General features: G+C 37.9%; 1 protein-coding gene across 1 annotated transcript in view; it reads left to right on the top strand.

Moving 5' to 3' along the window:
• The window catches only part of uts2r1 (urotensin 2 receptor 1), a 68,330-nt gene that overhangs the window by 3,407 nt on the left and 41,058 nt on the right, over positions 1–23,865 (top strand). The window contains exon 3 of the mRNA XM_084938289.1: positions 2,327–2,705. Within this exon, the coding sequence (XP_084794415.1) occupies positions 2,327–2,704 (378 nt within the window). The 3' untranslated portion in view covers position 2,705. The remainder of the gene's footprint in view (positions 1–2,326; positions 2,706–23,865) is intronic.

Raw genomic sequence — 23,865 nt, 5'->3', positions numbered from 1 at the left:
ACTACACTATTTGTATCAAATGATTATTGTTAGATAAACTCTTTATTAGTCTACAGATAATTATAATGTTCTAGATTTATCTGCTCATTATTTTTTCAGCCAAGCACATCCTCATATATAAAAGCTGGAATGGAAAAACTAAATCGTACTCTTAGGCCAAGCTATGTACAATACTCTGAAACAACTATATCAATAAGAGAGCATCACATAATATCTTAAAAATTCTTCAGTTATTTTCACACAGACTCTCCAACTCGATCTCAGTTCTCCTTTTTTGGTGAGCTGCCTCAACTTCGACCTCGTCTCTTGCATCTTTCCCAGTTTTCAGCTCAGCAGGAGATGAACACATCCATCAACACCAACCTAATGAATATGTTTGAAGTTAGACACAGTGATGCTGTACAAACTTCCATAGATATTCCACTGCTAAACAAAAAGTACTTTATGCAGTGTTTGTCTGATGCACATTCCATTTTGTTTCATAGCAGGGCTTAAGATGGTTTTATTCTCTCCCGACGCGCTTAAATGTAACCCATCACTTGCATTTAAGGGTGAGAATCTTGAAGTGCAAGGGAAAATATAGACTGCCCTACCTTTAAAATTGCTACTATTTGATATCCTAACAATTCTCTCCTTCCCTACCAGGGCTGTGCTTCACTGTGAATCTCTTGCTGTTATCATGCTGCACCAAGAAATGAGAGAAAATTACGTCAGTATTCCCCACAGGGAAATAGTTTGCAATAGTTGCTAAAGTCACACAAGAGTACAAGAAACACAACACAACCAAAGTCTATAGGAAGTTACTGAAAGGATTAATGAGTTAACATTGGCTTCCATACAATACCTTAGACGAGTTACTGTGTAGGGACACTATTAAAGATCTGGGGACAACCAGATTTACTGATAAAAAAAAGTATAGATATTACAGTGCACGACTGATTTGAGTTGTAAACACTTGCTAAAGTCGCCAAAACATGTTATGCATGCGTTTTCCCTTTCTGTAATACGTTTTTTGTTTAAGTATGCCAAATAGGTGAAAATCATAATCCGACTTATGTTAACATAATCCTAACCATACCTATAACCAGAAATGGGTTGGTAGCTTATTTACCCTCTGACGAAAATCTCATCATTAATAATGACCTTTAACCCAATCAAAATATGTAATTTTTATTAAATTGTCCTCCAAAGTCTTATCACTTAGGGAACAAATCATTCTGATAACTGATACAACTCAAAAACTATTTACACTCTAAAGCTGGTTTTGCCTTTCTCCAAAATATAGGGGTTTTGTAGGGTTTGGGTTAACATATACACTTATATATATATATAGATATATAGATATATAGATATATAGATATAGATATATATATACAAAAAACTTGAATTTTACAATGTTTATTTATCAGATAAAATAAGTTAGAAGTTGGAAATAGCAGGGGTGTCCAAATTCAGAGGCTGCGTCCACCTGAGGAGCCTACTTCCAGCCTACCTGGCTTTCGGAGGACCTGGCCCACTTAGACTGCGAAGGCCGGGTCCTCTGAAAGCCAGGTAGGCTGGAAGTGAGCGACTGTGAAACTGGACGGTCAGAATTACGCCACGAGCTCTCTCAGTGGAGTGAAACTCAGCCGTCTGCTCCTTGCTATCTAAAATATAACCGGATGCTGGCGTAAATTCTAGACCGTCTCACATTTCTGTTTAATCAGTTTTCTGTTTGACGTTTATTCAGTTGTGTGAAAACCCCGGACGAATCCTCCTGAGGGATTAATAAAGTTTTATTTAATCTAATCTAATCTAATAATTTTAATCTCAGCCAAACCGATTTACTCACGAACAAATAAAACACTGAAAAAAGCCAAACAATAACATTTTTAAGTTATCTAAATGATCATGTTTAACCTGAGTAGTGAAAGACCGCGGGGGTTTGCTGTTCTCACCGGCTCAGATATTTGAAGTGTACACAACTACATTCTCGCCTGAAAATATGTTAAAAGTTTATTTTGCGACCCAGAAAGAGTAATAAGAGTAATATTACAACTAAGTAGCTGCCGCCATTGTTGGAAACTGGAATTAGCTGGGCCGCGCTTTGAATTCTGGGATATGGTGTTTCAATTTTGTTGTCCGGGTAAAAAATTGGGAGAAATTCGGGAGAATGGTGGCTCCGGGAGATTTTTGGGAGGGGCACTGAAATTCGGGATTCGGGAGGGTTGGCATGTATACATTAACATTAGCATTACATTAGCATTACATCCCAATATCAGGTGTCCCACCAAGTGAAATCTGAGTCTCTCTGATGGCACCTCTTTGTGCTCTTATGTCCTTGAAGGTGCTCTACTTGATCTTTACAATCGTGCTCCTCTTCTGGGCATGCTTCCTGCCCTTCTGGATCTGGCAACTGCTGGGTCAGTTTCACCCCTCGTTGCCTCTCTCCACCAAAGCCAAACGTAACATCAACTACCTGACCACATGCCTGACGTACTCCAACAGCTGCATCAACCCGTTCCTCTACACATTGCTCACCAAGAACTACAAGGAGTATCTGAGGAAGAACAAGCGCTTGTGGACAACTGGCAACTACTTCAACAGGAGGAGTCGTTTTCAACGTTCACCGCGCAGATCGCCATCTGCCAGCAGTCAGCAGTGCACTGAGAGCTTCATGCTCACGCACACGGCATCACTACGAGCTCATAACAGCAGTTTGTGAGGTAGGAGCAGCTTTTTCTCTAACATTCCTAAAATTTTAACTGATAAGAGAACAAGACAAGACGTTCCCTAAGTACAGCTTTGTGCTTTCGTCATTTCTGGCAATTAGGCATCAGCAAAATGAGAGTCATTGCATGCTTTAGAGTTGGTGGCTTTGTTGGGGTTTTCTATAACAGGAAAGACTGAGTTATGTGATTGCAGATAGCGCTGAACGCGTCTATTCATGTTCTCAGAATTCCTACTTGCTGGTATGCACAGCATCAAAACTGTGACGCTTTTTTGATAATTGTCAAAGGAGCTTGCAAAGAAAAGCGTCTGGACTTCTTTAAGTTTACTTGAAGACGTTTCACCTCTCATCCGAGAAGCTTCTTCAGTTCTAAGGTCAAATGGTGGAGAGTCCCAGATATAAACCTAGTGGGAGTATCCCCCCACAGAGGGACAAATAAGATGTTATCTCCGTGCCTGAGAAATAAGAATACTAGTCAACAATTTTTTGATAATTGTTGCTTGATTGATCTATATTAGCACTGCCATCATTTTGGACTACAAACACCAATGGGAAGAGCACAATTGTACAGACAACACAGCTGAGAAAAGGAGCTTTCTAAGTAGAATAAAGCAAATCAATATTAAGCAATCGTTTTCCCAAAACACTGACAGGTAATTGTTCACAGTCATCTCAGTCATTATTGTTGGCTCACAGTCGGCGTGGGAAGGAAACTATTTATCAGTAGTACTGAGATTGTGGGTGTGTGGGTGTTGTCACAAAACTTTTCATAGGGACTGAAATGTACCAATAAACAATCTAAGAGCCAAATCAAAATTTGCCAAACCAAACATCTTAAAAAAGTCGTCAACTAAATGGACCTGACAGGCGTCATGTCTGACTCACAGATATCATTAACATAACTGCTTTGTTTTACTGTTGTCGCAATGTGTGTATTGGACATTTTACTCTTCACTGATTGCATTGACAGAGCTCTGTATGCTGATGTGACATGCAGACTAGTATTCTTATTTCTCAGGCACGGAGATAACATCTTATACGGAAAAGTTAGAAAGCTGGTAAAACATCAGTAATCATGAATAATGAATTCTTAGTAAGTCCTAAGTTGTTATAGTTATTTGAAATCTACATGGACTAACAGGTTATAACTCACTCACACTAATATTTTGTCAGAAGCTGTGGTAAAAGATTCATATGCACTTTCATAACATTTACCATGACTGTGCCTACGATGCCCAGTGCATTTAAATGTGATGTAAAGGGGCATGATCAGGTATCTGTATGTCATGAATTGGAAGAGAGGTCTGTTTCACTATAGCCTCACTGTGGGCTTTGACAAATGTCAATAATTTGATATAAAAGGCTGATGGAGTATTGTCGTCAACCTGCCGGGCAGGTGGTGCGATGACCCAAGCTTGTCAATGCAGTAACTTGACCATGACGAAGGAGTTTCATTGATACCATTGGCCAGGGATAGCCAAGTCCAGGCCTCCAGAGCCGGTGTCCTGCAGGATTTAAATGTGTCCTTGATCCATCACAGCTGATTTAAATGGCTAAATTACCCCCTCAACATTTCTTGAAGTTCTCCAGATGCCTGGTAATGAACTAATCATTTGATTCTGGTGTGTTGACCCAGGGTGTTATCTAAAGCCTGCAGGACACCGGCTCTCGAGGCCTGGAGTTGGCCACCCCTGCCATAGGCATATCTACTAAAAATCTCTGACAAATTTGAATCTCAGTGACCTTGACCTCAAGGTCAAGGGCAGAGGTAGATGGTATTTCTGAAATAGCGCTATTGCTTTTTTTTTTTTGATGGCCAGAGGGGCTGATGGCGCGATATGGCAGCCTCACTTCTGTCAGTCTGCCCCAGGGCAACTGTGGCTACAACTGTGGTTTGCCTGCACCAGTGTGTGAATGTGAGAGTGAATGAATAGTGGAATTGTAAAGCGCTTTGAGGGTCTCGAAAAGCGCTATATAAATGCAATCTATTATTATTATTATAAATAAAATTGTTAGCAAAAGTTTACATAAGTCATACATCGTGGAGTCTAAGTCACCCCTGATGATATAAAGTACCCTAACAGTAACTCTGGAGTACTTGAATATCCTATTTTTGACTTCTGAAAATTTTGGTTACAACTATTCGTTACAGAGGAAGCTGGAGAAATGGCGACAGTGCAGCAGAGGGAAACAGAGGATGAACTCAGGGGAAGGGGGGTGCGAGGATTAGAAAAGGTGGAGGTGCCAGGACACACAAACACTAACTTGGCAATAACAGCTTTGGAAGGATTGCTATGGGTGTAGCCAGCTGATATACAATGCAAAACTTGCTGTTCTTTTACAGATTATGTTCTATAGAAATAACTGATTGCATTGCAGTTATAATGCAGATCATATCTAAGTCCAGACTGACACGACAGGATATCACAGCTGAGCAGCTCAGCTCAGCTTTTATCTTCATACATTTACTAATGAAACGAATCTCATGTTTCACAATAACATCCCAATTCTTTCTTTCCACAAAATGACAAATAGCAGGAAAATCCAATATTTACGAGCAGCTAATATATTGGTAGGGCTTTACTTTTGATTACTTGGTGGTTTGTGAATGAGAGTAGCAGTGTGTCATATATTACCACTCTTGGAAAACAATGTGCTGAGTGACGCCCACCATAATTCACAGAGAGAATACAGCTCCATATTAGTGCTTGCACACCACACATATGCATGCACATATTATTCTTCTCTAATGCCCTAACCACTACCATCAAAGTAAGGCTTTCATGTGTATACAGTTGTGGTTTACAGCCACTCATCATGGGCATGAATGTCATGGTAATTTGAGGGTTTTAAAGTTTTCTTTGAACTGTTCTTCTTCCAGGGTGTAATGATTGTACAGCGATCATCTTTAATGATGTAAAAAAACAAGATTTGGGTGTACAAGTTTCCATTTATTTTGGATTTATGCTGGAACACCTAATGTAAATAACATGCATGGTAGTCTGGGCTGGCTAATGGTTAGAAGGAAATCATCTTATACTGTCCTATGGTCAATTGAAACTCTACTCATGATAAGAATATTTAGTCAGTATACTTGACAAACATGATTTGAAACCGAAAATAGGTTTACATTGCTAAAAGTATAACAAAACAAAACAAAAACAGTACAATTGTCCATGTGTTGCCCTATACTGCTGTAGGACCGAAAAATACAGAAAAAATATGGGTATGTTGTATTGTACACACAAGTCTACAGTAAACACGCATATTAGTAAATACTAGCTAAGATGCTAAGTTAGCATTTAGCACTGGCTAATGCTAAACTGGCAGATAATTAAAGTTCTCATTTTCTAAACAGTCTATAACATATAATCGTCTGTGTGTTGCCGTATACTACTATAGGGTACCAGACAGAGAAAATATAGATATATTATTGATTTTATACTTGATAACCATTGTTTTGCTAACAAAAACAAAAGCCTAGACAAATACACAAGCTAACATAAACCTAGCTAAGCTAGGTTAGCATTAAGCATCACTGGCTAATTCTAACCTGGCACATGCTTAAAGTTTTTTATTTTCTAAACAGTCTATTACTTGTGTTATATACAGAAAATACATGTGTGTCTTAAGGTGGCTGCTAAGCGCTGGCCCTCTCAGAGGCAATCACAACATCCCCTGACACTTTTTAATTTAAATCAGCAAAATATATTAAATTGCTGTTTTAAGTATGAACTTTTAATTATAATGCCATTTGACCAGCATTCCCTGAAGAAACACAGGGGGGTTTAAAAGCTATTATAAACTTTGCCAAGGGGGGAAAAAGGCACTTGGACCCCTATCACCAAGTGGATTGACTTTATATCATGTTATTGTAGATTGGAATTAAATGTGATGTGCCAGGATTCTTTGACTGTAAAACAGCAATATACTTTGCGCAACTCTCACAAAGAAATTTTTTTTTATTTCAGGATAGATACTTAGCTGTCAAAGAAAAAAATATTTAATTTATCTCAATCATTCAACTATTGCATAGTGGCATCTTCCCCTCCCTACACCCAAAGGCTGCTTCACACTCCTGACTAATGAAAAGTGCTGCATGTTTCCAGCAGAAGGCTGGCCCAGTGAGACTTAAACACCTTCTGAGAGACAAATTTGTAACAAATGAGCTCATTGCGTCTGTTAATTTTTTTTTTTTAAACTTGTAACTTTACTTTTTATTAGTGTCCACATACGTCTTTGGTTGGCCAAAGCAACTTTTTGTAAAATGGCCCCTTGACATTGCACAAGTGCTACCTGATACGTTTTTGTACTAAATGTGAAGGTAATGGATAATTTTTTCCCTCCATTAAAGGTTGTACATGGTGACAGCTGCCTGGCAGGCTGTGTCAAAGTGCTCCTCGTAGAAGCATGTTTATTGCAGCTTAGGCCAGAAATAGGAGGAAACTGGGATTTTTATGCACTTAGTGTGGAAAATGTATCCTGTAGGGTTTTGTTGTTAAACAGGGCAATGGTTTAACAGTCAGTGCATGACCATATGGAACCTCGTCCTTGACAAACTGAATTATTCTATACTTGTACTGTAAAAGATGAATGGCTATAAAGAAAAAAGAAACAGTAGTCTCTTCTTTTTTATATACATATATACAACAACATTATACATTCACATATTTTGTGTGTACATCATATGATTTTGAACAGCAGCTTTGTGTAGCATGCTCTAAAAATACAGTAAAATGTCATTATTGCAGTGGCAGGTCTAAATGCTTGCCCTTTTCCTTCCAGATAAGCAGAGGAAATTAGTCAGCAAGGGATGTGGGAATATGCATGAATGATTTTGCAGTAATGATTGTCGGTGCTTGAACATAAAAAGTGAATAATTCATACAGAAAAACAGACAATTGCCTCCAATAAATTATTCATTACTTTTAAAGCACTGTCTTTCAGTGATTTTATATGTTCATTTTGGTCCCAGGAAAAGTCTTCTGATGCCTGTGAGATATTTAGGGGGGGGAAATAAGGCAAAGGAAAACAAATAAAGCAAAGGGAAAAGAGAGACTCCTGGATTAAAGTTGTAATTGTTGATAAAATCTCATTCAGGGCTCCTACCATTCTGTAAATGGAAATTCAGGTCTGCGTGAGAGCCTGCCACTTTGATCTCATCTGAAACATTGCATCATTATGTAATAAAGTTTCATGAGTATGCTTTTATGCTTTCTGTGGCAATTATCTCCAGTTAGAGACGTCATTTAATATATCTCAACACATTTTTGCTGGATTATTGTGAAGCTTTAATAGTTCACTGACAATGGCGAATCATATTATATTGTAAGTAAGCTCAGATCAAATTTTGTAGTTAATTATTCAAATATCTGTCTTTGCACAAAATGTTGTGTCTCAGAACAACACAGCTAATACATATTTTATTCTCCCAAAGTTTTTGCCCTGTGGTTTCAGGCACTTTCAGCTTTAAATATTGTGCACCAAGCTATTTACCTACCATTAGTTTATGTGCAACTTTTGCACATTACAATAAAATAATCATTTTTGAGAACTCTTCTTAACGTCAGAGTCCAATTTACTTTAATGTGTGCACTTATTGAAAAAGTACGATTTAGCGTTTTCTCTTATATTTGCCATAGTCAGAACTGTCAATTTCACTCATTCACAAATTAAAAATCAGTGTAGAAAAACAGATGTTCTTTCTTATTCAACTGTGTCATGTTAGTCGTAGCTAACGTAGCTTTAAGCTACATGCCTAAAACAAACTTGTAGTAGCTTCTAGGAAGTGCCTTAAACCTGAATTCTACCTCAACGTCTCGAGCTGGCAATAGCTGTGGTTGCAAAAACACTTCTGGTCATTAGAAGTCCATCCATCCATTTTTCTTCCGCTTATCCGGAGCCGGGTCACGGGGGCAGCAGTCCCAAGCAGAGAAGCCCACACCTCCCTCTCCCCAGCCACCTCCTCTAGCTTGTCCCAGGCCAGCCGAGAGATATAATCTCTCTAGCATGTCCTGGGTCTGCCCCGGTGCCTCCTCTCGGTAGGACATTCCCAGAACACCTCACTCAGGAGGCGTCAAGTCATTAGAAGTCTACGAAAAAAACCTTTCTGCTTTGATCTATGTAAATATTTTACTATTACAGCATCAGTTACTCATTTCAGGTCATGCTGAATAAGAAATTGAGGCTAATGACTTGTGACAGACAAGTCACTGGCATTGCTAGTTGGTGTTATTGTCAGACTCGCCTTCTCTGCATCCATTTGTTTTGTAAACCAAAATAGCAGCGAAAACGCTAGAGACATGAAGAACTACACAAACCACCAATGACGTCGCGATAGCTGGTTTTGTTCTAAGTTGGAATTCATATAGAAACATGTCTTCAACCTCAGTGATGCTTAATGAGTTAACATTCTGATTCCCTTGTACTTGATGCACTTTTTTCATATGGGCATTAGAACTATTTAGACATCTTTAAACTGACAAGTTCTCCGGCTTATAAACTAGAGTACTGGTTATTTAGTTTAATGCTAACAAACTAAACTAAACTAAAAATACGGTGAACATTATTTTGGGAAGAGCTGCTATTTTCTTATTTTAGTGATACACATGATACCTGAGTTATGAATCTAAACAGAAGACTTCTTTCTCATGTATCTTTGCTAACCATATGATTACCACAGCTTTGTAAGGGCCAAAGTCCAACTTGTATGACCAGTTGCAAAGTTGTTTATGCATATATGTTTGGTTGCTATGCTTGTTATTTCAATAAATGATCAAAGCTATAAAATATGTCTAGTAGGTCTTACATGTTCACAGCCTCTATAGCCTATACAGCCATGCACACATTTTTTCCAGATGAACTGGAAGATCAAACAGAAGGATCCTTGACTGCTAGAGCGCTGCATAATCATTCCCTGTCAGACCAGACATGTTCCAACTTTAATTATAATTACTTTAATCCCATGTCCAAAGCCGGGCACATCAACACCACTTAAAAGATATCCCCATCTCTCACAGGCTGCAGCAGACAATGTTATAGAGTTATTGATAGGCGACTCATTAACTCGGTTATCATCTTATAGCCCCTTTCCCATAACGCTTTAATTTCAGCTGCCAAATGAAAATGCATTTGGACTTGGTCATGGCTTGGTTGAATCAAGCAGAGGTCACTTTTGTAAAAGGCATCCAGAAATGCAGATGCTAATTCTCTTCCTTCCTTTCATGACACTAAAAGGTTTATTGATCGTTCAGTCATTTATCTGAAAGCTGATTACATTGACTTGGCTCACACTGGGAATTGGAAATGGGAATTGCTATTCTCTGGTCGCAGGTGATATGAAACTTTGAGTGTAATAGCTAAAGGCTGTGTTGTCAAAGAAAGTCTCTGGTGTGATCAATAAACACCCTGACTCCCCCGCTTCTGTTGTTCAACAAGATTATACAGTATAGAGACATGGATTGATTGAGTGCCTCCCTTATCTTACCAGGGTTCATGTTAATGGTCCAGCGCTCATTTAGAAAGGTCATAAGCTGATGAAACATTGGCTCCACAGATGATTCGGGTCACACTCACAGAATTTTCAGCACCTAAAGAGCTCATGTTATATTTATTTTTTCTGTCCCAGATTCCAGTCAGACACTTTGAATGGACTGGGAATTACATGAGTTTAGCAAAGTAAGTGCACAGGAATTGATAAGAAACTTCAGTAGGTGACAGCAAGTGGCAGCATTTTATTTTCAGCGTTTCTCTGTTGTGCTTTGAAATATTTCCACAGTTTTGCTAAGGGTTGCCTTCTCATATGGTTTACTCAGTATATGTGTGATTTTTACACATTCAGTTTCCAATGAAAACATTTCAGCCCATTTCAGATCCTGCAAAAGGAGTTAGTCTAAATGGGCACAGTAAAAAAAAGAAAGAAGAGAAACTGTTTTTAGGCCTCAAACTTGATTATTTACAGTGATGGAAAATTGTATTTCTTGCAACATTGATAATAAGACAATTACAAGATTTATGGCCAGATTTACTGAGCAGGGTGTTTTTTTAAGGCTTCAGTCAGAAAAGCCATAGCTGTGAGTAAAAGGTCCTGCGATGATCCTTCTCTCTAAATTCACGAACAGAGAGCTGTAGTCATTTCCTTTTCACAATGACCATCATAGACCTAATTAGGGTTGTAAATGAGCTGACGTATGAGTAATCTACAAATGACACAGTTACAGCTTGTTACTTGTAATGTGTGAAACATAATATAGGTTTTACGATGTTTGTGAGTGTCTCTCAGGAAACTGCATGGCAGTACTGACCAAGAAGAGAAAGCAAAAGGAAGGTTCTCTGTGGGAGAGTTTGAAGTTTTTGTGGACAAAATGTAATCAATTTAATTTAACCAAATCAACCTTTGACATGCTCGAAAAAATGAATTTTGTTGACAATAAAGTCTGTGCTCATTCTCCATTTATGGTTGGTGGCCTGTTGTTTTCTTTTTTCTTTTAGTAACCAGCAGTTTGTTGGAAACACTGTTTGCTGCCTTTGGTATTTAAATGCAGAAATCTGTGGGAAATCTTATACTGTTCAGCTGAAGCTTTGATATATTTCATATAAGTTAACTCATTTGGTAAATTGATTGATTCTTATACACTGCTTTTCTACTCTCCTGGAGCACTCAAAGCACTACATGCAACATTCACTTTCTTCTATGCTTTTAAGTGCTTACTAACTAACATTCACTACCATTCTTTCTCCAATAGATGCATTGGAGAGCAACTTAAGGTTAATATCTTGCCCAAGGGTATTTGCAGAATAGCCAGGGATTAACCCACCAACCTTCTGGTCAGTAGATGACCTGCTCTACCTCCTGAGCTACAGCCACCCGTTTCTGTCACTTGTATCTGTAATATAATTCTACCCCACTGCTCATGCCTGTAGGTGAGGGTAGGAGCAAAGATCGACGGCTTAATTTTCACCGTCAACTTTGTACTGACCACACGGACTAGCATACTGAAGCATCCTTGTTGCTCCTGATCATCTCCTCCACAACCATAAGTGGGCACTCCACCCTTCTGTCACTGAAAACTGTAGGAAAATAGGAAAATCAGTCGTGGCTGAAAGTAGAGTATCTACTGAACTGTTAAAAGAAAAAAAAAATCAAGATGTCAGCAGTAATGTTTTAGTATCTAGGTAAGACTAAAGTTGCACCATGGTTCTTGGATCTAAATCGTAACATCAACATCAGAATCAGAATCAGAATACTTTATTGATCCCTGGGGGAAATTATTTTTTGTTACAGTGCTCCATTATAAACCAACATTAACAAGACAGACAATACACTAACTAAGAATAGCACAATATATACATATATATATATATATATATACATAAAAGTCACTTATTAATAAATAGCTGAAAAAGAAACATGTGTAGCTGTAGCAGTAACCAGTGTGTTAAGTGGATGAGTTGTACAGGGAGATGGCCACAGGCAGGAATGATTTCGTGTGTCGTTCAGTGGTGCTTTTCGGTAATCTCAGTCTCTCACTGAACGTGCTCCTGTGACTGACCAGCATGTCATGGAGTGGGTGGGAGGTGTTATCCAACATTATCTTTATCTTGGACAACATCCACCTCTCCGACACCACCTTGAGGGAGTCCAGCTCCATCCCCACAACATTACTGGCCTTACGGATCAGTTTATCGAGTCTGTTGGCATCTGCGACCCTCAGCCTGCTCCCCCAGCATGCAACAGCATAGAGGATCGCACTGGCCACAACAGACTCGTACAAAATCCTGAGCATTTTCTGGCAGATGTTGAAGGACCTCAGTCGCCTCAAAAAATAGAGACGACTCTGGCCCTTCCTGTAAAGTGCTGTGGTGTTTTTAGCCCAGTCCAGTTTATTGTCAATGTGTACTCCAAGGTATTTATAGTCCTCCACAATGTCAACACTGACCCCCTGGATTGAAACAGGGGTCAAGTGTTTCCTGGTCTTCCTGAAGTCCACTATCAAGGAGGAACATGTTCTCATATTCATAGTGGCAATGCAAGGTCAGGCTGCTGGTAACGTCATCAATCTTAGAGGTACTAGAACAATAAAAAATCAGGGGAAGCAGGTGTTGCTGAAGTCAGTAAGATTAATTTTCTGGAAACCTTTAAAAACCTGAACAAAGTTTCCATCGGGACTACTTTAGTCAAAAGACGTTTTCTAACTGCAGTAATTTTTTTTGGCATTGCGGACACTGATTACATCATGAACAGCATAAAAGTTGGAGCTAAGGAGGAAGTTGCGACGCATAGTTATCGTGGACAGGCTAAAGCAGCTTAAACAATGTGCCCTATCTGCCAGTTAAAAAATCTGTCCAGTGATCGTGTTGGGGTTACTGCTGAGAGCAACTCATCTGCCTGAATGTTGGATGAGCCACAGAGACAGGCTCTTCCTTCTGCCTCAGCCTTTTTTTTCTCGCTCCGCTTCATGTTGATTGGGCTCCTAAATTAAAAATGAAAGTTTATTTGTAAAGGTTAGGAGAATTGCATTGCTTTCTCTATTAAACACAGTTTTGCCAGAGGCTTGTTCACCGTGAAGGTGTCAAGTATGTTTTTTCTTTTTAATAGAAAATTATTTAAAAGTCAAAGAATAAACAAAGTAAAAAACTCACATCAAAACAGCTCACATTAAGAATTAATGAGAACTGTGATAGCTGTTATTGTACTTTTCTCTTTGCCCAAATCCAATGAATTTGCATTTATATGAATTACATAACCAATATACCAACTACAGTTTTGATTACTTTGTCTTTGTGGTAATCTAGCCTAGGGAATTTGGTGATGTTCTGTACATTATCAGGAGTGTGATGATATTTGGGTGAGGAAGATGAAGAGGCTATGGATTTGGGGTTGTGTAAAAAGTGTGTGACTGACCCAGGACAGCTGTATGTGTTTATAGTCCACAGGCTGCACACGTGCTTGTAAATACTTATCCTCTGACCCTGGACAAAAGTGTCTGGCATCTGCACACAATTTGGCATCCTCGAGCAGTGGCCAATAAAAAACACATTCAACAACAAGGCATTAAAAATAAGCCCTGCTCTCGTTTCTGTGAATCCACGTCTAATGTACTGACCACCTCCAAATACTGCAGCTAGCTTTTGTTTCCCCATTCAACTCCTTCTGTTTCCGTTTGCATCCCCTAGCTCCTCTATAGGGAAGCGTGTGAGAAGAACTGTGTGATACAGTTCAGTGGAAGTTGCTGAGCCATGAAGATTCTCTCCACATTGGCGTCAGTCAGTATGAAGTATTACCGCATCTCATAGTAGTAGTAAATGGACCTGCAGAGACATCAGTTTTTGTGTTCAGGCTGACATCATTGGATGGATGCTGACCTTGAAAAATGAGCAATAGTATTTTTAAAGCTGCTGAAATTGATTGATTGCATAGAAGTCGTGTCCCCAGGCAGTAGATATTCATAGCATTCTGGCATTCAACTCAGTGACCAAACAGAAACTTTACAGTGTGTCCAGGGAATATACACAGCGCTTGACTTGTTCCACATTTTGTCACGTTATAGCATTATTACAAAATAGATAGTTTATTGAAAGTCTTTCAAATTCCAAATTTATTAGAAATAAAAAACAAAACAAAAAAATAACATGTACATAAATATTCGCAACTTATCAATTTGAGCAGTCGAGTTAGAAGGCCCTTAGTCAGTCAGGTGACCAAGAACCCGATGGCCACTCTGGCAGAGCTCCAATGACAACCACTTCTGCAGCACCCCATCTATATGGCCTGTACGGTAGAGGGGCCAGGCAGAAGCCACTCCTCAGTAAAATGCACATGACAGCCCCCCTGGAGTTTGCCAAAAGGCATCTGAAGGAATCTCAGATCATAAGAAATAAAATTCTCTGGTCTGATGAAGCTAAAATTAAACTCTTTGGCCTGGATGCCGAGCGTCATGCTTGGAGGGAACCACGCACCGGTCATCACCTGACCAGTACATTCCCTGCAGTGAACCATTTTGGTGGCAGCATCATACTGTGGGGATGGTTTTCGGGTTGAATAAAGCAATGTACACCAATGCTCAGAGCACTCTGGACCTCGGACTGGGCAAAGGCTCATCTTCCACCAGGACAATGACCTTAAGCACACAGCCAAGTTAATAAAGGAGTGGCCACAGAGTGGACCACTCTGTGAATGTCTATTACCTGACCAAACATCTCTGGAGAGGTCTGAAAATAGCTGTGTACTAAATATTCCAACTATAACATGCTGGAGCTTGAGAGGTTTTGCAAAAAAGAGTGTGAAAGACTGCCTAAAAATAGATGTACCGAGCTTGTAGAGTCATACTCAAAAACATTTAAGGCTGCAACTGCGGCCAAAGGTGGTTCAACAAAGGACTGAACAACAGCAGTGAATACTTATGTACATGTTTTTGTTGTTGTTTTTTTGTTTTATTAAATTTGCAAGAAATTTGAGCAAACTTTTCTGACTTTATCATTACGGGGTATTTTGTGTAGAATTTTGTAGTGACAATGAACTGAATGTGTTTTGGCATAAGGTTGTAACATGACAAGATGTGGAACAAGTGAACTGCTGTGAATGCTTTCCAGATGTGCAGTGATATTCACTATTACTCCAGAACCACCATCAGGATTGCAGTGTCTACTTTACATTCACACGCTATATCCACACGGAACAACTGGGATTAAAGAGCTTAACAGTTAACTAGACAGATTAACATTTTAATCATTTTATTTCTGGCTAATAGTTGCATAGGCCAGGATCAGTGTTTGTCCTAGCACTGCCAAGTTGAAAACCAGTCTAAAGAGACTTCAAAGCGATGCTATAAAAACATATACCAGTATAAATGGAGGCTAAAACATGCAGGTTTGACTGGTCATCACTGCTTCTGTTACCTGTGGAGTATCAGGCTCTGGTTGGCTTATATTGAACTTTAACATCACTCTGGGATCTAGCAGTGGGTTAATATGCTGTTTGTGCAGATAAATGCAAAGAGTCACTGTTCTGTGTTGCTTTTGTTGTTGATGAAGTTTGTACATTATCACTGCACTCTTGACTTTTTCTGGAAAACACCGAAGCGAAATCAGTTGATTGTAGCACCAATAAGTGCCTTGAGGCAACTGTTGTGATTTGGCACTATATAAATAAAACTGATTCAGCTGAATTGAATTGAATGGCACAAGTGCAAAGGTAGAAAAACACACTGTTAGAAACAAACACATTTTTCTTTCTGTCCACACGTTTTAGAGATAATTGAAGAACCTTTGTCATGCAAAAACAACATAATTATAAATTTAGTGTGTTTATTGAATTTAGTCTGCTTCCTACTTTTTCACATATCACGTGTGTTAAGTTCCAAAGGCAGCTTCTGAAACATAAAAAATTAAGCCAGTACATAAGTGGACAAAACTACAGTTCGTCTTGTGACTACTATAGGCATGTTAACGTGTGCAACTATACAGCATTAAAAAGCAGGTTCACATGCTGCCACATTGTTTTGTTTTAAGTCCATGTGAGTCGGAGAGTGGCTGTGTTGATTGTGGGTTCAATAAAGCCGCTCAGCATCTGCCGGGCCTCAGCCACTCCTTCAAGCCATCACACTGGAGCTTTTTTTTCCACTGTGGAAATGCTATTAGTGCCTTTGGGGGCATTTTTAATGGGTTATCTGATTAATATTATCCCTTAATGGATGATACAGACCATCTAAAAAGTTTTGGCTTCAGTTTGTGAGTAAAAATCTGTTTTTTAGTCCATCACTTAGCAATAATTAACAGCTATCTATGTCTCTGTTCCTGTGAGATTGTTTTAATCTTTACATCCTCCAGTTGCCTCATGACTGGTAACATTCAGTTTGGGGTTTTGTTTCTACCATGCAATGAAGCTTCCAGCAGAGAACCTGCAAGCTGTTTTTCAAGCTAGACACACTGATAAATTTGCCTTTTTTTCTCATTTTGAGCTAGTCTGTGAAGCAAACGTTACACAGTGCTGCATGGAATATTGAGTTTTTGCCAAGCTTCCATATTGACTACCCTTTATTCTTCAAACAAGCTTTGTTTCTGCCCTTTAAGAATATAATTGAACCCTGAAAGTCTGATGCTTCAGACATTCTATAAACCAAATTTATTGCTTCTTTAATCAGCACAATGGTTTTTAATTGGCTCTAACATAATTGGAAAAGCTTTTGTTATTTAAATTAAAAAAATACAATAAACCTGTATTAGAGAGCACAGTATGCCACTGGAGAACAGAAGCGATGTATGCAGAAAATTAGATTTTTTTTACACCTATTTAAATTCATAAATAATTTATGTCTCATTAAAATTATGATTATGCTCATTAAAATGTTTTCATGTCAACAATTGTAAATGTTTTAAATAAATGCAAATGTGCTTTTCTTTAAAATAATGGGGTTTGAGTCACAGTGAATGAGAAACTATGGTTATCATGTCTGTGCGTTGAGATTTGAGTTACGGCTCTGCGAAACAGCACAGTGATTTCTCACCCACACACTCACCTCAGATGCAAATTAGCCCTATTTCACAGTAAACATGGTGAATTGTGGTAGTGGAAAAAAGGCACTGGTATAATATAAAAACAGCATTAACTACTAGATGCCATATAATTGTCCTTCTAAGTTATATATCAGAACACTGGAAGTGTACATCGCAGTTAAGTTTCTAGTTAGTCTATCTCTCTTTTGCTTTAGCTTCCTGTCTCCTAACTCCTCATCCAAACAGAATATTACCAATGATGGACAGGTTGTAGCGAGTGCTACCAGGAACCAGTATCCATGGGAACAAAGATCAGTGTACAGGTTTGCGTGTGTCTGTTTGCTGAGGGATCTGCACTCTGCAGGATCTAATCTGCTGCAATAAATCACTATCGATACAATCAATGGGATGTCTGGGAATGTGGTCATCCAACAGCCTACATGTCAAATATCTCTCCCACTTTTGCACTCTTTAAAAATATGCAGGATTCAACAGAAGGCTTCATATATTTAGATATTTTTTAGAAAACCGCCTGCTTTAAGCAAAAAAGTGAGAAACCTGGAACCTCTATGAAACCTTTTCATCACAACAGACTCTTTCACACTTATAATCAGAGGTGGGTAGAGTAGCGAAAGATTGTACTCAAGTAGTAGTGGCTCTACCTCAACGTAGTTTTACTGAAGTAAAAGTAAAAGGTAGCCAGAAATTACTTAAGTAAAAAACTTATTCAGTAAAAAAGGCTACTTGAGCACTGAGTAATTGATCAGAACATCTGATTTAATGTTTAAAAATGATATAATTAGAGAGACAAAAATATTACGTAAATATAGTGCAAATGTTGGTATTTTAAAGACTGATAAGCAAAAAATAAAATACTATATAAAAATAACATGATTACAAACTAATAAATCGAAGTAGAAGAAACACTTTTCCAAATCATTATTAAACTAATATTTAGAGTCTGTATATGGTGCTACTTCACTTCTCCAAATGGCACAGCAGGCTCAGCAGATAGAATAACATTAATACAACAAACCTTATGTACAAACAAGAAATCTCCCTTTGACATAAACTGTAACTCATGCATGTTTGGTTAAAACCTGTTTATTATTCATTCACTGAAGTTGCTCACGCTGAGAAGAGTAGCCAGAATTTCTTTTCTCAAGTAATTCAATTCAATTCAATGCAATTTTATTTATATAGCACCATATCACAACAATAGTTGCCTCAAGGTGCTTTATATTCTAAGGTAGAGCCTACAATAAGCTACAGGCATGCATGATGTACTTTCAAGCCTTGCTTTAATCCAAATCTCTTCAACATAGAGTGTTGCAGAGTACATCACTATAAGTGTTTGATTATATTCAACAGCAGTGAGTCTGTATAAACTTGCATAAACTACATTTGGGTTTAGTCTCTCCAGGAAGTCTTCTTTCTGCTATTCTTATAAAAGGTAGACGACTCTCTTTACTGTGTTCTTTTTCATTCAGTTGACAACAAAGCAAACGTGTTCTAATGGACTTGGACACTGGACTGTGGTTTTCAAAAGAATTATTCTGACTGATCACTGAGCATCTCACGGTTTCAGTAGAAGAAAATCTTGCTGCTCAAAGGGCACAGAATAAAGTACAGTATAAATGAATGAATGTGGCTTGTATATGAAAACAAACAATCCTACAAACGATATAGTTATTAGAAATAGAAAAACTGCGTACAAATGAAAGCCTATACTTTAAAAAAATAATCAACTTATAAAAGAGGTACACGGTAAGAAATTAAAACCACAGTTAAATAAAATGAAGGGGGAAAAGCAGAGCCTTGCATGAAAATTAAAATATAGTGTGGTTAGAAGAGACAAGGACCGTTAAAGTATGTTTTTCAAAAGGTTTGTTGTGTTTCAGGACACTAAGACACATAAGTCTGGCTGCTGCTGCTGTTGTTATTAATAGTTATCAGTTTACAAGCTACACATTTCTAACCCTTAACATGTAGATAGGGAGTTGAAATGGAAATTGCAGTCGCAAACAACATAAGTGAGAGCAGTCATTACTAGTTCAAAATAAGAGTGTAAACAACAAGGCACTTCGTTTTTAATTCCTACATCAGGAGTTTAATTTGCTTTGAGAGTTTACTGAAGCATTATCAAAAGCAAATACCATCTGGCTTTGGAGTTATAAATGAAACTGCATTCTGTTTTAACATTTCACAAGCTCAAAATATAAATAAACTACACTGTTACAAAAAACATCTTAAAAGAACGGTAATATTCCGGCAGCTAGGGCACCAAAATACTACCGTAAAATAACAGAAAATAACTTTCTCATGAAAATACAGTTATTTTCAGTAATGAAAATAGGGTTTGTTGCGCTAATTTTACATGGGATTCTGCCTTTTCCAAGTGCTTTTAGACATTAAATTAGGAACATTTTAATATGATCAAACAATGAAATTACCTATAAACAAGGTCAAGGAATGTGGCAATATGAATCGTAATACGTAAATGTACAAAAATATACAGTTAACAGTTGGTTCAAATAATAATAATGGATTGCATGCCCTGGGACAGACTGACAGTGAAATTATGATACATTTCTGAATGTATTTTTGCAAACTAAATATGCATATGTACAAAAAAAATATTTAAAAAACAAGTAAATTGTGTTTTACTATATGTACAGTGATGTTATGTTATTTTACCTTTGACATGTAAAATCACAGTCTACTTATGTACATTTCATGATATTCTAGAAAGACAGTACAAAACTGTAAAATATATAGTAAGATACTTTGACATTACTATTTTTTGGAACAGTGTACAGCTGAATTAAAGAGAAACGTAAGAAAATGGCAAGGAAAGAACCAACTGCACAAACGAAGTTAAGAGCTGTTAAAACACACACAGTTGGTGTACAACAGTAGAGCAGTCATCAGCAAGACACACAAAAGGCTACTCGTCAGTGCCCAAACCAACATACCTATATTTCTAATTTTAAAAGAGTTCACTTCTTACATGTCTTTAAATAAATGTCTGTTTTAATCTGCATAAAATGAAAACACAAGCTCTCACTGCACTGATGTGGCTTTCCAAATGAACATTTTAAGTCCTTTAATCTTTGTAAATGCTGTGCCGGAACTAACAAAGGCCAGTTTGCAGATTTGTTAAATCAAAGTCAACTTAAAACAGTCAAACTTGTTAAACTGATTTGATAAAATAAATACCTACGTAACAGCTCTAGAAACTAGTTTGCGACCACCAGGCAACCACTTGTTTCAAAGGAAAAATGTACATTCTGTTTGCAAGTGGTTGTTGGCAGTCGCTGGTGTGAAACTGATCACAAACGGGTGTACTAACAAGGAAAACTTATTTGCGATTTGCTTGGTGATTAGCATGTTGACATAGTCATCACATGGAAGACACTGACTTGTCTGCAAACACACTTAAACTGCTTGAATTGGTCGTGAAACTATAACAAGTGTGACATAAACTGGAAATTTAAATCCAACATTTTTTAAAAGCACAAATTTTACTTCGAAGGTTTGCGTTACAGTTTCTCTACAGCTCTAAGTCAGCGGACCCCAACCTTTTTGGACCGGTTTATGTCCGACAATATTTTCACAGACAGGCCTTTAAGGTGTCGCAGATAAATACAACAAATTAAAACCACCAGTACCAAAAATGCTGTTCTAAGCAACTGAATTCACCCGGCAACAACCAGCAACCTCCAGCAACCACTTGTAAACCAATGGGGAATGCACACTTTCCCGTGGTGATCGAAGGTTGCTGACTGGTCTCAGGACCTGTGTGACCATCACCTAACTGCCCCCTTAGTGGGCTGCTTTATTTTTTAATTCTTCATAAATTCTACATTTTTACAGTGTAGCATTCATATTTGAATAAATATAAAGGCCAGTTGCTTGGTCTCTTTTCTCCTTTTTAATCGTTTGGCCCACACCCACTGTTCTTTTTGACCCATCCCATCATGCAGCCCTCCAAAATAGCTGACTCTCCTGTAATCCCCCAGATTAATGACTAGTGTGCACCCCAGAGACACATTTAGCATTGCCCTTGCTTTGTCACCTTAATTGAACAAATAAAGGGATCAAGTGATCCATCAAATTAAAACATTGGTATGCTGCCACTGAGGGTGAAACTGAAACACTGTTTAATGTGGAATTTACAAATGCTCTTTCAGGGCTTAACAAGATTCTGCTGCTTTTTATTAAAGGCCTCCAGTGTATATGTGCAGTGGCAATTCATATTCACAACTATAAGTTTTACTGTTAGTTGTCTTATTTGCTATAACTTTGGGAAATAAAATGTGAAAATGAACTGTTAAATATAACATGCTTTTTTCATGTAGATTTTTACCCTGATTTGACTGTTGGAAAAGCCAAGCTATCTTTACCATCATTCTTAACAAATCAATAACGGGTCTGTCATTTATAAATACATTATATTGCCTGTGATCAGAGTACATACTCCTCTTTCTAATTCTGTGAATGGTTAACTGAAAATGTATTTGTGTGTGTGTGAAAACTAGGCTTGTTCAATTTCACAGAGAACCTAAAAAGAAGGATAATCAATGATTAGTCCAGTTTCATCAATTATTACTTCTCTTGAAGCAAATATAGAGTCTGTTCAGCATATGACAGTTTATGCGGTTACCCTTGGTATGGATAATTTATAGCAGAATCTCTGTGAATCTATGTAAAATGCATGTGTTTTGTTTGTTTTTGATGCCTAACTTGATGTCTGGTATTCTGGAAGATTCATGAACAGATGCCTGTACCTGTTCTTTCTGTCCAGTCATTTTATGAGCAGACTTCCAGTTAAGATAATCTATAAATGCTATCCAATCAAAATCCCATCTCGTAATGAAAGCCATTGCAAATCTACTCTCTGTGTTTGACACATTTCAAAGGATTTCTAATATATATTTAAACTTAGTTTTTATCAGAGTTCAAAATAAGTGTATGATGTTTACCAGGTCACCAAAAAATATACAGCCCTTACAGTCCATATCCAAACCGTTCACAGTCATAAATTGAAACGGTTGATGTTTATCAAATTTGGGACTCTGGCTGGATGGAAAAGACAAAGGCTACACTTTTGAAACCTCAAGCTTAGACTCTGCAATGCTCAGAGTATATACTCTAAGAGCTCTGGCAGCAGACCTCAGTTAGTATGTTTAATGTTAAAAAATAATGGGAATACAATTAGAAAAAAGACTGATTAAGTATGGTTTGTTTGGAAGAGATTCCAGTAGAACATTTCAAATCTCCAAAAGAAACATGGCAGCACAGCTTCAATTTTCAAAGTGGTGTCTGAGCAAACCACAAGTCTCCCGAAACAATGTCCTTTTCACAAAAGTAGAGATGCATGGCTATAAAGCACTATGCCATATTTGGCAAAAACCAAACACATCACATCAGCACAAACACTTAATGCCAAGTTTCAAGCATTGTGGTGCAAGGGTGATGATTTCAGCTTCACAGCCAATACAGCTGGGAACCTTGCAGTCATTCAGTCGACCATGAACTCCTCTCTTTACCACAGTATTTAAATGTGAGGCCATCTGTCTTACAGTTGATATGTGGCCAAAACTGGATGGATGCAACAGGACCCCTGTCACAACAGCAAATCTACAACAGAATGACTGAAAAAATGAATCCAGGTGTTAGGCTGTCCAGACTTCAACCTGATTGAACTTATATGGTGAAACCTTAGGAGAACATAACAAATCCCTGCAAACCTCAATGAATTTAAGCGTTAAGCTTTAAGCTGTATTATAAAGAACAGTGGGTCAACAATTTGAGAGACATTAATGCCATTCAATTCAATTCAATTCAATTCAATTTTATTTATATAGCGCCAAATCACAACAAAAGTCGCCTCAAGGCCTCACATCAAAAAGTTACTACAGTAAATATCAGAGTGTCACAGGACTAAAAAGAGTCTTGTGAAAACTTTTTTCACATGACCACAGGTTCAATTCCAAGTGTGACTCTGAATATCCATCAGTTAACTTTTGAAATTCTTTTTAAACCTATTTGGCTTTATGAAAAGTTGATGGATCATCAAAGTTTATTGAGTTAAGATGTTTCCGTGTACGACCATAAACATTGCAGCTCTGGAAAAGCTCTGAATATTCTCCTCCTTTCCGATAATTCAGTCTTGGTTAAAGGGAAGGTAGAGTGATTCACTGTCTAACAATGCCGGCCTTTCAACAATACCTTGAAAAAATACAAACAAGTTTAAACTTCTGTTGAGGTGAATGTGAGCCCATAAAGACTGATAACAGCAGGAGGTGGCGTTAATAACCACCATATGTGGTGGTTATGTGAGGAAAACAAGTTTAAGGTGGTTCCCAGTGGTTTTGAATTGCAGCCAAGTGTAGGATATTTCAGAAGTTTGCTGTTGTGTTTTGTAGTTTATAACAAATCCAGAGTGCATACCCTTGCATGCACCTTTAAACCTCACAAAATGCTCTCACCCACAAACTAGCTAGCAAATTGGGGAGGGAAAGACAGATGGGAAAAAAAACAATGGTAGAAAAGAGTCAGTAATCAAGACATTCAACGTAATGGAAGGGAGTGTAACAAGTAATCAGAGACATAAACCAATGGAAGCCAAGAACAAATACCTACAGGGTTACTTTCAA

This window comes from Perissodus microlepis, chromosome 8, assembly GCF_051167445.1.
Source record: "Perissodus microlepis isolate ML-2025 ecotype Zambia chromosome 8, ASM5116744v1, whole genome shotgun sequence".
In the NCBI taxonomy this organism is placed as follows: Eukaryota; Metazoa; Chordata; class Actinopteri; order Cichliformes; family Cichlidae; genus Perissodus; species Perissodus microlepis.
Note: the sequence above shows the minus strand (reverse complement) of the source record. Positions and strands in the feature narration are given on the sequence as shown.